General features: G+C 37.4%; 1 protein-coding gene across 1 annotated transcript in view; it reads left to right on the top strand.

Moving 5' to 3' along the window:
* Window positions 1-12,545, top strand: part of LOC142341430 (plasma membrane calcium-transporting ATPase 2-like) — a 184,091-nt gene that overhangs the window by 136,795 nt on the left and 34,751 nt on the right. Inside the window, 1 exon segment of the mRNA XM_075392362.1 lies at window positions 12,243-12,388. Coding sequence (XP_075248477.1) covers window positions 12,243-12,388 — 146 coding nt within the window.

The raw sequence follows: 12,545 nt of genomic DNA, 5'->3' as shown, positions 1-12,545 counted from the left end.
CTTTCATGCAATGTGTTTGACAGATTCAAATTTTGGTCAACACTAGCTACTATGTATGTCCGCATCAATCTGTCAGCCATTAATTGGTTATGATATGATAAAATTACTTACTGTCGTTTATATAGACTAATGGATGTTTCCACAAAGTGTTTCATAAAAATAAAGAACTTGAATGGTATTTAGGCGCTGTATTTCTCAAGATCTTTTTGATTTCTGACTTACGTTACTGTTTGAATTGAAAGGATTTTAAACAATATCATTCATGGAATTACGTAATGTAGGACATAATTGCAGATTAAAAGAAACGGGATAACCGATAGAGCCCATTCATTAAGTCATGGTGCATTAGGCTATCAAAGTTAATTTGAGCGATTGCTAGCTGGCATTAGTATTGAGCTTGATAGCTTTCAGTTTAGAAGCTGAATTAAGTTCAATTTTAGAATTTAACTGGAATTGCGCCCCAAACTAGAACACTTTTTGACAGTTAGAATAAAGTCTATCATTTTCGGTCTCTATCTTTTTTTGTTTGTATCCTGATATGCCTCAAGCTGCCGGTCAGCGGCCGGCGGTTTTTTCATTTGTGTGTTCAATATTTTTGTTGCAATAACATCAAATAAGCTTTTTGTTCATTCATTCTAATTTGCGTTTGTGACTTTAATTTTAAATCTTAGTTGAGCTAGTTTTTTTTGGATAAAGTTTTTGGTCAAAGGTGGCATACCTCGCTTTCGAAAAATGATTTTCCTCGCTTTAAAAATTACTTTGGCCTACATTTATCTAGGCAAATATGGTCAACTGAATCACTCTAGTTGAAAGTTATTTGAGAGCAGCCAAATGGTATACTGATAATTAATGAAAATATAACATCTGATTACTTGTTCGGCCTGTTTAGAGTCTGAGGATCTGCAAAGCCACCACGGCTATCATCAAGCTAGGTATTTTTTTATGAACTGTTCACACATTTTGTTGAGATTGGAAGTCAATGTGGGGTGATGATTTTGGTCTCGCGGAAACGGAGGAAGTTGAGCGAGAAATCAAGTTTTTTTCGTTGTAAAATTTTATTATGGCGTGAAATTTTTGCTTTTCAGAGTAGTTTCGGCTTTTAATTTGTTTATCTATATTTATTCGAGGTGTATTGTATTGTTACTAATTGAAAAAAAATTAAAGGTTGGATAGGCTTGATTAAAGATTTTCCTTAATTAAATGTACCAATTCTTCAATTTTGCGTAGTTTTTGCTGATTTTTTAATCATTTGAGAATTTTTCCATGTTGTGTGGGTGCTCAATGAATAAGCAGAGAGACTGTTTCCTAAGGTGTGTTGAAGATATTTATTGACATATTGTAATTATAAGAGAAAGTTATTAAAAAAGGTAGGGTTTTATATTTGATTTTTTTCCTGTCAGGTTGGTTTTCCTGTTTCTTGATCTATCGTTTACTATATTTTCTGCTATAATATGTTGCGAATATCAATTTCAAGTTATGGACCATAATTTAAGTATATGAGGCAATCTGTTATAAAAAATGGTTTGGTGTCGCAACTGGTGAAAAGTATCAGAAATTTACTACATTTTGTTTTTCCCTTAATGTTTTGTTTTAAAAATTGAATGTAAATTTGTGTAAATTGACTGAAGTATTTTTTTTTGTTGGTTTAATTAATGGGTGGCTAGGGTCTAACTTGAGTTTACTTCGTGGTGATTCCGGAGTCGTTCGGCTGTTGTTTTGAGATTGTTGCCGTTTTTCGACTTTTGATGTCATTGGGAAATTAAATTAGAGTTGTGATTTTAGCCATTTCTTTCATTTCGGAGCTGCTATTTTTTTAGTTAAATCCATGTGTTATTATAAAATATTTGTTAATGTTTGAGTTTCGCACGTATTTGCCTTTTTTTAAGCTTATCACACTCTCATTTATGACAGATGGCATTGTTTGGCTATCGACGAGGCTGAAATGAATCTTATGAAAATGTTGAGCTGACCGCTATTGCTTTATATGACTTCGACTTTAGTTTCAAAAAATGAAAGTGATTTTTTGTTACTTTTTCGACACTTTTCGCATCATTTCGAGATTTCTTCAATCTTGACTTCAGTTTTGTGTTTAAATTTTTTTATCCAATGGAATTTTTTGGAAAAGGTTTTATGAATGCTAACGGTTTATGGTATCCTCTAAATAAGGATTTAAGTTTATTCTAGGCTGGTTTAGGCTGGTTTCCTCAAATTTGGTGTATTCATTCTTAACACATGTAGTATCATTATTTATCAAAAGTTATCTTATTGTTGATGATTTTGACAAATCTGAGTTTTTAGAAAAAGTTTTAAATAATTTGTTTTCTGTGGATCTGGGCTCTTGCGCTTTTTTGACTGTCAAAATATAATGTTGCTGAGAAAATGCTCATATTTGTTTCGTTAGTTAATTCAGTTCTTTGGAATTGTGTTAAATAATTGAGGAACTGTCCTGCTATGTCTTTCTTTTTGTCACGTTTTTGAATCACAAGTCACAACTCGCACGCTTCGTTTTCTGACTTAATAAACTCATTGGTTCAACTGAATGGAATTTAGAAAACAGGCATTAATTTTACATCAATGCACTCAAGGTCAACCAGCCAAATCAGTCAAAAACCAGCCAAAACCAGTCAAAAACCAGCAAAACAAGTCAAAAACCAGCCAAAAGAAATCAGTCATGTCTCCGTTTTCTTTGGCCTTCAAACAACTCCGTACAGCAGTTCCAGTATACGCGACTCATCTTTGGAGCCAGATGTTCACCAACTACAGCAATATTTGTCCTCCAAGAAACAGCGAAAGACTTCGGAAACACCGCTACAAAAGATCTAATATTCAACAGTTTCTACATGGATGACTTTGTACATTCGTTCGTCAATGAACAGAAAGCTGAAACTGCAGTTCAAGACTTGCGACAAACACTCTCTAAAGGAGGTTTCAGTCTAACTAAGTTTGTCTCAAACTCTGTTCAATGTCTAAGCAAAATACCCAAAGAACATTGTGACAGTGAAAAAGACAAACATCGTGTCTTAGGCGTAATGTGGAATACAGTTAATGATACTTTCTTCCACCAGAAGCTTGCCAAAGTTCAGGAAGACAAAACGGACTACACACTCAGAAAGCTCCTTTCTCTAATTGCCTGCTTGTTCGATCCATTAGGAATCATTGCCCCATTATTGATTACACTAAAAATCATCTTGCAGGATACTTGGAAAGAAGGACTTGCATGGGATGATCTCCTGTCAGACGAGAAACAGAAAGCAATAAAAACATGGATAGAGCAATATCTAAATGTGCCAGAAATATCAATGCCGCGATGTTTTGTTTCTCCGATCGAGCCGTCTCCGATAAACCAGTTACATTGCTTCTGTGATGCCTCACAGCTGGCTTATGGAGCAGTCATATACATCAGATCTCAATCAGCTAACACCATTTCAACTGGGTTTGTCATAGCTAGAGCTAAAGTCGCGCCACTAAAGCAAATCAGTATCCCGAAACTTGAGTTGCAAGCAGCCGTATTAGGATGCAGACTAATGCAATTTGTTTCCAAGCAGCTAACAATACCAGTTGTCTCAAGACACTTTTGGAGCGACAGTGAAGCTGTCCTTGCCTGGGTCAAAAGCAAAGACAAATTGAAAACTTTTATTGCAAACAGAGTACAAGAGATCCGCAACAACACAGACGTCTCCAAGTGGCAGCATATCAGCGGAAAACTCAACCCCGCAGACCATGTCTCCCGAGGAATACCAGCCTGTGATATCAATGTGTTCTGGTTAACATCTCCAGCTTTCTTAAGTGATCCCGAAAGCCATTGGAAGAACTCCTTGGGTAACAAGGAGGAGACAAACGTCACAATGGAAACATCGAACGATGAATGTATTATCGACGTCAGCAGATTCTCAAAATGGACAAAGTTAATGCGCTCTATGGCTGTTGTCATTAGGTTCATAAAGAATCTCAGATCGAAACAAAGAGGCAAACTAGAACTCGACGACATTAACGAAGCCCGAATTTATCTCTTCAGAAAGTCGCAAGAGAAGTCCTTCAAAGACGCCATCAAAGACATGAAACAACACAGGCCTTTGTCAAAGAAAGATCGTCTGCTCTGTTTGTCCCCTTTCTTTGAAAGTGGACTTCTTCGCGTTGGTGGCAGAACAAAACGAAGCTCGCTACCTTTTGACGCCAAGCACCCCATCATCCTGGATTCTAAAGAGCACAGCACTCAACGCTACATACAGAAATGCCACGAAATTTGTATGCACATTGGAGTTGAATACACCCGCAACTACATACAACAGAGATGCCACATTCTCGGAATCAGAGCTTTCTTGAGAAGTTTGGCCTTCAAATGTTTCGACTGTCGCCGCTTCCGAGCACAGGGACTACAGCCACCGATGGCAGACCTGCCAGACATTCGTTTCCAGGAAACTCAGTCACCAGTCATCTTCACCAATGTCGGCGTGGACTACCTTGGACCGTTTGCCGTCGTTCATCGAGATTCAGAAGTGAAGACCTACATCTGCTTATTCACTTGCTTCGTTACAAGAACAATTCACCTGGAAGTTGCAGAGGATCTCAGCACAGACAAGTGTTTGACAGCAATCCGACGCTTCATCGCTCGACGCGGCCAACCGCGCTTGTTCCTGTCAGACAACGGATCCAATTTCCTGGGAGCAAGAAAGCAGATCAGAAGAAGACCACTGATGTTGGACCACGACTACATCAAAGATCAGCTACTGAACCAGTCTGTCGAATGGAAACTCAACCCTCCTTCTGCTCCTCACTTCGGTGGGGTGTGGGAGAGACTCGTTCAGTGTGTTAAACGAGCTCTTCTTTTGAACCTCGGCTCCGCAAAACTCACCCCAGATGTCTTTGCCACGATCGTCAGTGAAGCCGAGTGTCTTGTCAACTCGCGTCCACTCGCTCACGTGAGAAGCAACCACGAAGACGACAACCCACTTACACCAAACCACTTCTTGCTTGGAAGGCCCTTCTGCAATGTTCCTGGAGCCGTTTTCAACGAGACGCTTACCTTGAAGTGTTCGGCGTGGACGCAGGTGAAGCAGAGACTTCAGCAGATTTGGAAGAGGCTGCTAACCGAGTATGTTCCTTCGCTGAACAAACGACAGAAGTGGACGTCTTGTGAAGCAGCTTTGGAAGTGGATGATGTCTGGCTTCTTGAAGAGTTTACACCAAGAGGAATCTGGCCGCTGGGACGAGTCACACGGACTTTCACCGGCCCCGACAACATAGCTAGGTCATGCGAGGTTAAGACCGCTTTAGGCAAATTAAACAGACCAGCAGTAAAACTTATGCATGTCTACCCCAAACCCACAACCAGGTTAGGGTTAGGTTTTGTGGGCCCGGAGGATGTTAATGCTAGAGATTAACTTCTTACGTTTATTGTGTTTTACCGCCTTTTGTAAGTTGATTTGTTTCCAAAAGTTGTAACGAGTAAAGTCACGATGATGAAATGTTGTAAAACCGGAAATGACACTCTGGCTTGAATTGTGTAACCTGAAACAAAACATGAGCAACCAAACTAATTGAAACTTAAAGCTAAGACTCAAGACAGATAACGACCTATCACCCTTCCCAATGCGGACCAGCCGAATCATGGCGTTATCAGGCTACAGGGTCTACTATCAATACCAATAAGCATTATAGATTGTTCTCATAAGTTTTAGTTGCTATCTATAATGCTTATTGTTTTTGTTACTGGACCCTGTAGCCTCTCACTGAGAGACAGGAGTTTATTCAATTACGAAATGACATCAAAATAAATCGCACTTAAAAATGTTTTAATACAAAAATCAATTTTTGTTGATATTTTTTTTTTCAATCCCAATAGAGTTATGGGAATCAACGGCGGCTATTTTCTGGCATTCTGCCGGGTATGTTTTTGAAACTTCAGTTAATAATTGCTCTCAAACGAAATTTGTAGCAATTATATTAGTCCTGTCGGTCTTTTTTTTATGCGATTTTTCGCTTGACCGATTTTTTGTCTGACGCTTTTGACTTTTCGTCCTCAAAAACGGGATAAACAGGTTGCGCCTAGCGGGCCTTAAGTGCTCTTAGAGCCTTTCAGCTATGTTTTAGGTCAAACTGTTTTGGAGACTTAAACTTATGGTGTGAAGGGCGGTTCTTAGAGGTTGAAGGCACACCCCCACTGTTGACCCACCGCCCACTATTGCCCCCACCCCCCCCGCCACCACGTTGTTGTCCCCACCCCACTGTTTCCCAATCCCCTCCCTCCACATCAGCCCCCCCCCCCCCCCCGGTGCATCCCCACCCCTTCCCCCGTGGCAACTGACGAACACCCCATCGCTAAAAACCCGCGATTATATACTAATTTTTAAAAATTTTTTAAGCTTTTTGAGAATTGTTTGTGATTTTTTGAGATTTTTAGGTTCTTGGTGTCAAGGAACCTCCTCTAGAGTTTTATAATAGGTTACTGCATAGCTTCCAATGGTAGAGGAATGGTTTCCGCATTTTAACTTCACGAAATTTAGCATTTTCTTGACAAAACGTGCAAATTTTTTCATTTTCTGACATTTATTTTTCATTATTTACGTCTTTCCAGACGTAGGGGCCAGAAAACTTCCTTATGGGTTTAATAATAAGTTACTGAAAAAATTTTGTTTGCCATGATTTAGTTTTCAATTTTTGAATGATAAACTTTAGCAATTTTTTTGGTAAAACTTGCATTTTCAAGTTTTTTGAAAATTTTTGTTAGTCTTTAGATTTCGCTGGCCTCAATGGCCAAAGAACCTCCTCTAGGGTTTAACAATACGTTACTGTGTAGTTTCTATTTGTAATCGAATTCGTTTCAAGATTTCAACACCACGAATTTTAGCTTTTTTTCAAAATTTGCTTTTTTTTGATATTTTGACATTTATTGTCTTTATTCAGGTTTTTAAGCCGAACAGAAAATCTCCGTTGGGGTTTGATTATAAGTTACATAAAATACGGGAAAATCTTATTGGTCACAAATTAGTTTTCAATTTTTATCACAATTTTTAGCAGTTTTTTATGCAACTTGCAATCTTTTATGAAGTTTTTTGAAGTTTTGTCATTCTTAGGCTTCTCCTGCCTCAAGAGCCACATAATCTCCTCTAGGAATGATTATAGGCTACTTCATGGCTCCTAAATGTAATGGGACGTTTTTCAAGATTCTAATATCAGGAATTTTTAGAAAATGTTTGCAAAATTTTTTGAATCTTTTTGAATTTTTTTTTTCATTTTTTCTGGCACCAGGGTCCTAGTGATCCTCTCCAAGGCTTGATAATAAGATGTCGCATAGTTTCTAGAACTAATGCAATGGTATCAATCTTTTAATGACTCCAGCTTTAGCAGTTCTTTTAATAAATTTTATTTTTTTTTAAATTTTCAAAATTATTATCATGTTCCAAGTTTATAGTTCTTTATGAGCCAGTGAAACTATTAAAAGCTTGACAATAGGGATAATGGATAATCTCTTGAGACAATGAATTGGTTTTGAAGTTTTTAATATCTTGAATTTCAGCAATATTTTAAAATTTGTAATTGTTTTCAAAATTTTTGACTTACTAGGTTACTTGACTTAACTCCAGAGACAAAAAAAATGTTTTGAAGATTTTCACTGCAAAATTTAGAAGCTTTTTTCAAAAGTTTTCCAATATTTTGCAAATTTTTAAAATATCAGTTATTTGATTTATTTACTAACAAGGCTAGAAAACTATAAATTGCAGAGTCGACTCAAGCTAGAGCCAGCCTCACTGAACCGTGCCTAGCTATTGATAACGCCGGTCGTTTGAGAGCAATTCGCCCGACGTTAGTCGGTTATGTTTTTTTCTTAATGGTTTCCCAATACATTGTTAGTACAATATAGGTCTAGTTTTTTTTAGTCAATGAAAATTCTTCGAAGTGTAGGTCAGGACTTGTCCTACTGTTCTTTAAATTCGTTTTTTATTGGTCAATACTTTCACGCTTGACGTTTGATTTTTCTCACTCACTTTTGCAGATGAATAGAATTTCTTGGAAATCTTGTAAGTGACGGTTATTTCTTGATTACATCCAACACTGGGAGAGAGTGAGAGTGAGATTTTAATTTTCTTAACCAATTCTAGTGACTAAATAACTGTTACTAGATTATCGGAAGATTATCGCATGCAACCGTTGTCTGCCGAAGAGGTATCGTTTTTGTCTCCTCCATTTTGTCGTCCTACTGAACAGGTCCCCTTCTTTTTAATAATTCTTCTTTGGGCGCAACTAGTAAATAGGTGACCAAGAACTACAAAAATGTAAATTGTAGTTTTTTTTCTGTTAATCATTACAAAACAAACTACATCGTAGTGAGTGTATATACTCAGCATCGTCGCTGTTTTCTGCACACATGTATTAAGATGAGGAAGAGCGTAAGCGTATGCAAAAAACAGTGACACGCCCAAACGCTGATATTCCTGTCGATAGTTTTGCATTTTAGTTGTGCGTAAAATGGTGACAGTTTATTGATTCGAATCCATCAAGGATTTAGCGAATTTTGTTTCCATTTATTTACATTTTGTCCACATTTTTCGATTTGTCACAGCTTTCGGCAAATGTGGTTTTCAAAACGCAATGATTAAAACAGTTCGCCTGTCATGTTCGAAACCGTAGTCCTTTTAGAGCAATTAACCAACGTCCTTTGACTAAACTGAACAAAACTAGTTGCATCTTACCATTTAATAATAAAAAGTTGCATTTTAATAGCTATTTCCGCTATGATCCAATGCTTTGTGTGGACGTATTTTGTGTGGACGTCTTGATTATACATTGGAGCTTCCTCGATACTTAATGCTTTTCCAGAGATTTCTTTGCTGCAAACGGCTTCACTTATTTGAACTTTAACATTCGTCTGTTAGCCTTGTAATGTCACACTGATGAACACTGGATAACCTGCTTATGTGTAAATTGGTTACACATAAACCAGACCATACCCCGATTAAGGCAGACTACACTTGGCTCTCGTTTAGTCTATGAGGGCAATCAAGTCAGACGTCAGCTAGCTATGTTTAAATTTCTTATTAATGGCCGCCCTCATCTTCTCAGCAGGCTATTATTGCGCTCTTATTTTTAACGACGCGGAGATCTATTAATGTATCTAATTCGTAGCAATTATTGTAAACGTGTTGGTCTTTTTTGCAAGTTTTTCGCTTGACCATTTTGCGCTTTTCTTCTAGAACATTCTTTGTCTTCTCAAGTGACTTTTTCACGCTTTCGTTCTTCATTTTTGAGTGATCTCTATTGCTCTCACGCCAAAATAAAGCTTGTTGCTAAAGTAAAATCGACTGCAGTATAGCAACAACAGGGGCATGATAGCCGAGTGGGCAGTGCTGCTCGTGAGGGATCGGGGGGTCCATGGATCGAATCACGGCGTGGTCTACTATATTTGCACCCTTAAAGAAAAAATAATCTAGGCTACAGCCCCTGAATTAAGTTGCCTCGCCTGTCGTTCGAGAGCAATTCTTCCGACATTAGTCGGTTTATGTTTTTTTATTAAGACTGGGAAAGATTTTATGATTTTCTGCCTTTACGACTCGAAGAGGAGTATTGGTGGAGTCTGTTTTTATTGGTAATTTTGTTGGAGTGTATTTGAAACACGAAGTGCAATGCGTGAAAACAGTGTTTCGGTCAAATTCCTGAAGAGCTGAGAGAAGAGTGAGTAGTTTTCTGTTCATGTCGGTTATTTGAGAGAGAGAGAGAGGAAGAAATATAGGTGTAAAAATTTTGTTAAGTGTGCGAATTTTTTGAAGACGTGCGGCATTTTTAATGCAGTTTTTTTTAAGCTTAAACTCTTTGTTTTAATCAAAGATAGCCAAAATAGTAATAAATGCGTTAGAAAGTTTTTTTTGACCTTATGAATCAAAAAATAATGTTTTTTATTCAGTTTTGAGCTATTTTTCTGATCATTTTGGCATGTACGCTTGTTAAGCAGTTATTGTATTCAAATTTTTATGGCATTTGGAGAGTTCTGTGGTTCAAAATAGTAGTTTTAATCGTTTTGGGTTGCTTTCGATATATTTGTTATTAATTTTGAAATGTTTTTAAAGATAATTGAGTAAATAAAAGCAAATTTGGCTGATATTGGTGGGCAATTTTTCATATAATGCTCTCGAACGAAGTTTGGAGCCAATTATTTTAAATGTATCTTCAAAATTTTCGCCCAACCGTTTTCGCGCTTTTGTTCTAAGCATTCTTCGCGGGTGTTATGAAACCAAAAATATTTTCTTAGCTGCACCATCTAAATTAACATTCCCCCACGACGTTTGAGTGGATTTCATCTGACGTTAGTCGGTTTTTTTCTGACTTCTAGTTTGATGGTAAATGGTATTTCAAACTAAGTGGTATATTTCTCTAAGTTTTGTTGCTAATTGTTTTGTTAATAATTGATCTCGAATTACGTATGAATAATCTATTGTAGTCGTATTTGTCTTCTTATGGCAAATTTTTGCCTGAACAATATGACATGTTGACTAACACTTTTTTCGGGTTGAGATTTTTGTAATCCTTTGCTTTTTTTGCTCAGCTGTAATAAATTGTCATAAATTTGTAACTAAAAGTCAATGCTAAGAGCGCCAAAGTTGGTTTCTTTTTCTCATTTTACTTTTTTAATTGTGTATTATAGCAAACTGCAATCACCGACCCCGTTCCCCCTACTGTACATAACTGAGTGGAGCTATGATGGCCTGTTGTTGGTTTTGTTTCATCAAGAGTTTTGGACCGTTCTTATTGGAATTAAGTTTCATTCATGCAAGTGAATTTTTTTTGGTCTATCATGATTTAACTTACTCGCAAAATCACTTACTTTTCAAAAGTTATACTTGAACATTATTGCCTCAAAGTTATGCTTGCTTTGAATTGAGGAGTTAAGGTCAGATGACGTGGCTGTTTTTAGATATAACGCTGAAATCTAAGTAAGTTTGAAAAACATACAGCAAAGTTAAGCAATAGGGTTTTTTTTCTCATGTTTTTTAGTGTTTCTTATGTGCAATTTTTGGCGTAATTTGAGACTTTGATCTACCAAGCTATGCAACTATTTTTGGCAATCTTTGAGCTGTTATTTTGTTCGTCGTCTTCCTCGGTTTCTGCTTGTTCTTTGACTATTTGATCGCGCGCCCAGAAGTCACAGAGCGACTTCTTTTTAATGAAGTTTACCTTTAACCTATTTTTATGCGTGAATTTTTTGTTACTGCATTTATTCCTGCGTTTCATTTCTAGGTAAGTCGTATAATTGATAGCCGCCGTCAGCCTCTCGGCGGCTATTATTTAGGCGCTCTCCCAATTCGCTTTGCCTTTTGATCACATTTTTTGTTTAACATAAGTCATGATTTTCACGCTTGACTTATTCAATGATTCAGCTGAATGGATTTTAAATTCTTTCTCGCATTGAATTTCGTAATGTAGTGAATACGGTCAATGTCAAAAGTGCAAAATCAAAAGAACGGTATGAACCGATAAAGCCCGTTCATTAAGTCATAGTGCATTAGGTTATCAAAGTTTATTAAAGCGATTGCTAGCTGGCGTTGGTGTTATGCGTAATAGCCTTCAGCTAAGAAGCTGAATTAGGTGTAATTTTGGAATATACAGAATTTACACACCAAATAATAACACTTTGACACTTCTGTCAATTTCTAGCTCTTAATTTTTTTTTCTTTTTCTGTTTCAATCGCAATGTGCGTCACGCGGGTCAACGGTGGCTATTTTCCGGCAATTTGCCGGCTAGGTTTAATTTTTCAGCATACAATACTTAAATGATTGAGATATTTCTTGCGCCCTTTTATTGTTTCTAAATTTAGAATGTAAACTCAATAGAGGCCACCCAACTGGGTATTTTTAAGGCTACATTGCTTGAAAAACCTCAGTGTTCGAAATCTGCTTTGAAAATCTGGATAGATATCATATTTTGAATCGCACTTTTTTTGTCTTCAGTCCTGGCAATTTTTCTGAATCAGGGGCCTCAGACGTCTATTTTGCGGCTATTCTCCAGCAATCTGCCGGCTATGTTTAATACGTGTGGGAGAAATCTCTCATTGGACTTTGAAAATCAGAGATAGGAAAACTTAAGACTTAAAGTTGAAAATCATTATGAACCTGAACTGCTTCTATTATTTTTGAACTAAACTACTGCTGAAATCTAGAAAATATATAGTGAGTGAAATGTTCGCCCCCCCCCCCCCCCCCCCCTCACTTGTATCTTTAAATTTATTTAATCTATCAAATTATTTGTGTAGGCGGTGATGGAACGGGAACAGGTGTTGGTGACGTCACGGTGAACATGGGCGGAGGCTTGGGTGGAACAGGTGGAGTAGTTGGCGGAGTCGGTGATAACAGAAGTCGGGTGTTATGGGTTAGAGGCGTCACCAGAATACAACAACAGGTCAGTTCAGGGCAATATTGTTGGCTACTTCTTCGCATCTTTTCCTTTCTGCTTATCAGAATGGTCATCGTGGGCAGCTCAGGTTGTTGCTACTTGAAAATGACTGTTTGCTTTTCTTCTTTTCTTATTCTGTGGGGTTGTATTGTCACTGTTATTA

Source organism: Convolutriloba macropyga, chromosome 6, assembly GCF_964194025.1.
Source record: "Convolutriloba macropyga chromosome 6, txConMacr16.3, whole genome shotgun sequence".
Classification (NCBI taxonomy): domain Eukaryota; kingdom Metazoa; phylum Xenacoelomorpha; order Acoela; family Convolutidae; genus Convolutriloba; species Convolutriloba macropyga.
The sequence above is the reverse complement of the archived record's forward strand: the minus strand, read 5'-3'. Positions and strand labels throughout refer to the sequence as shown.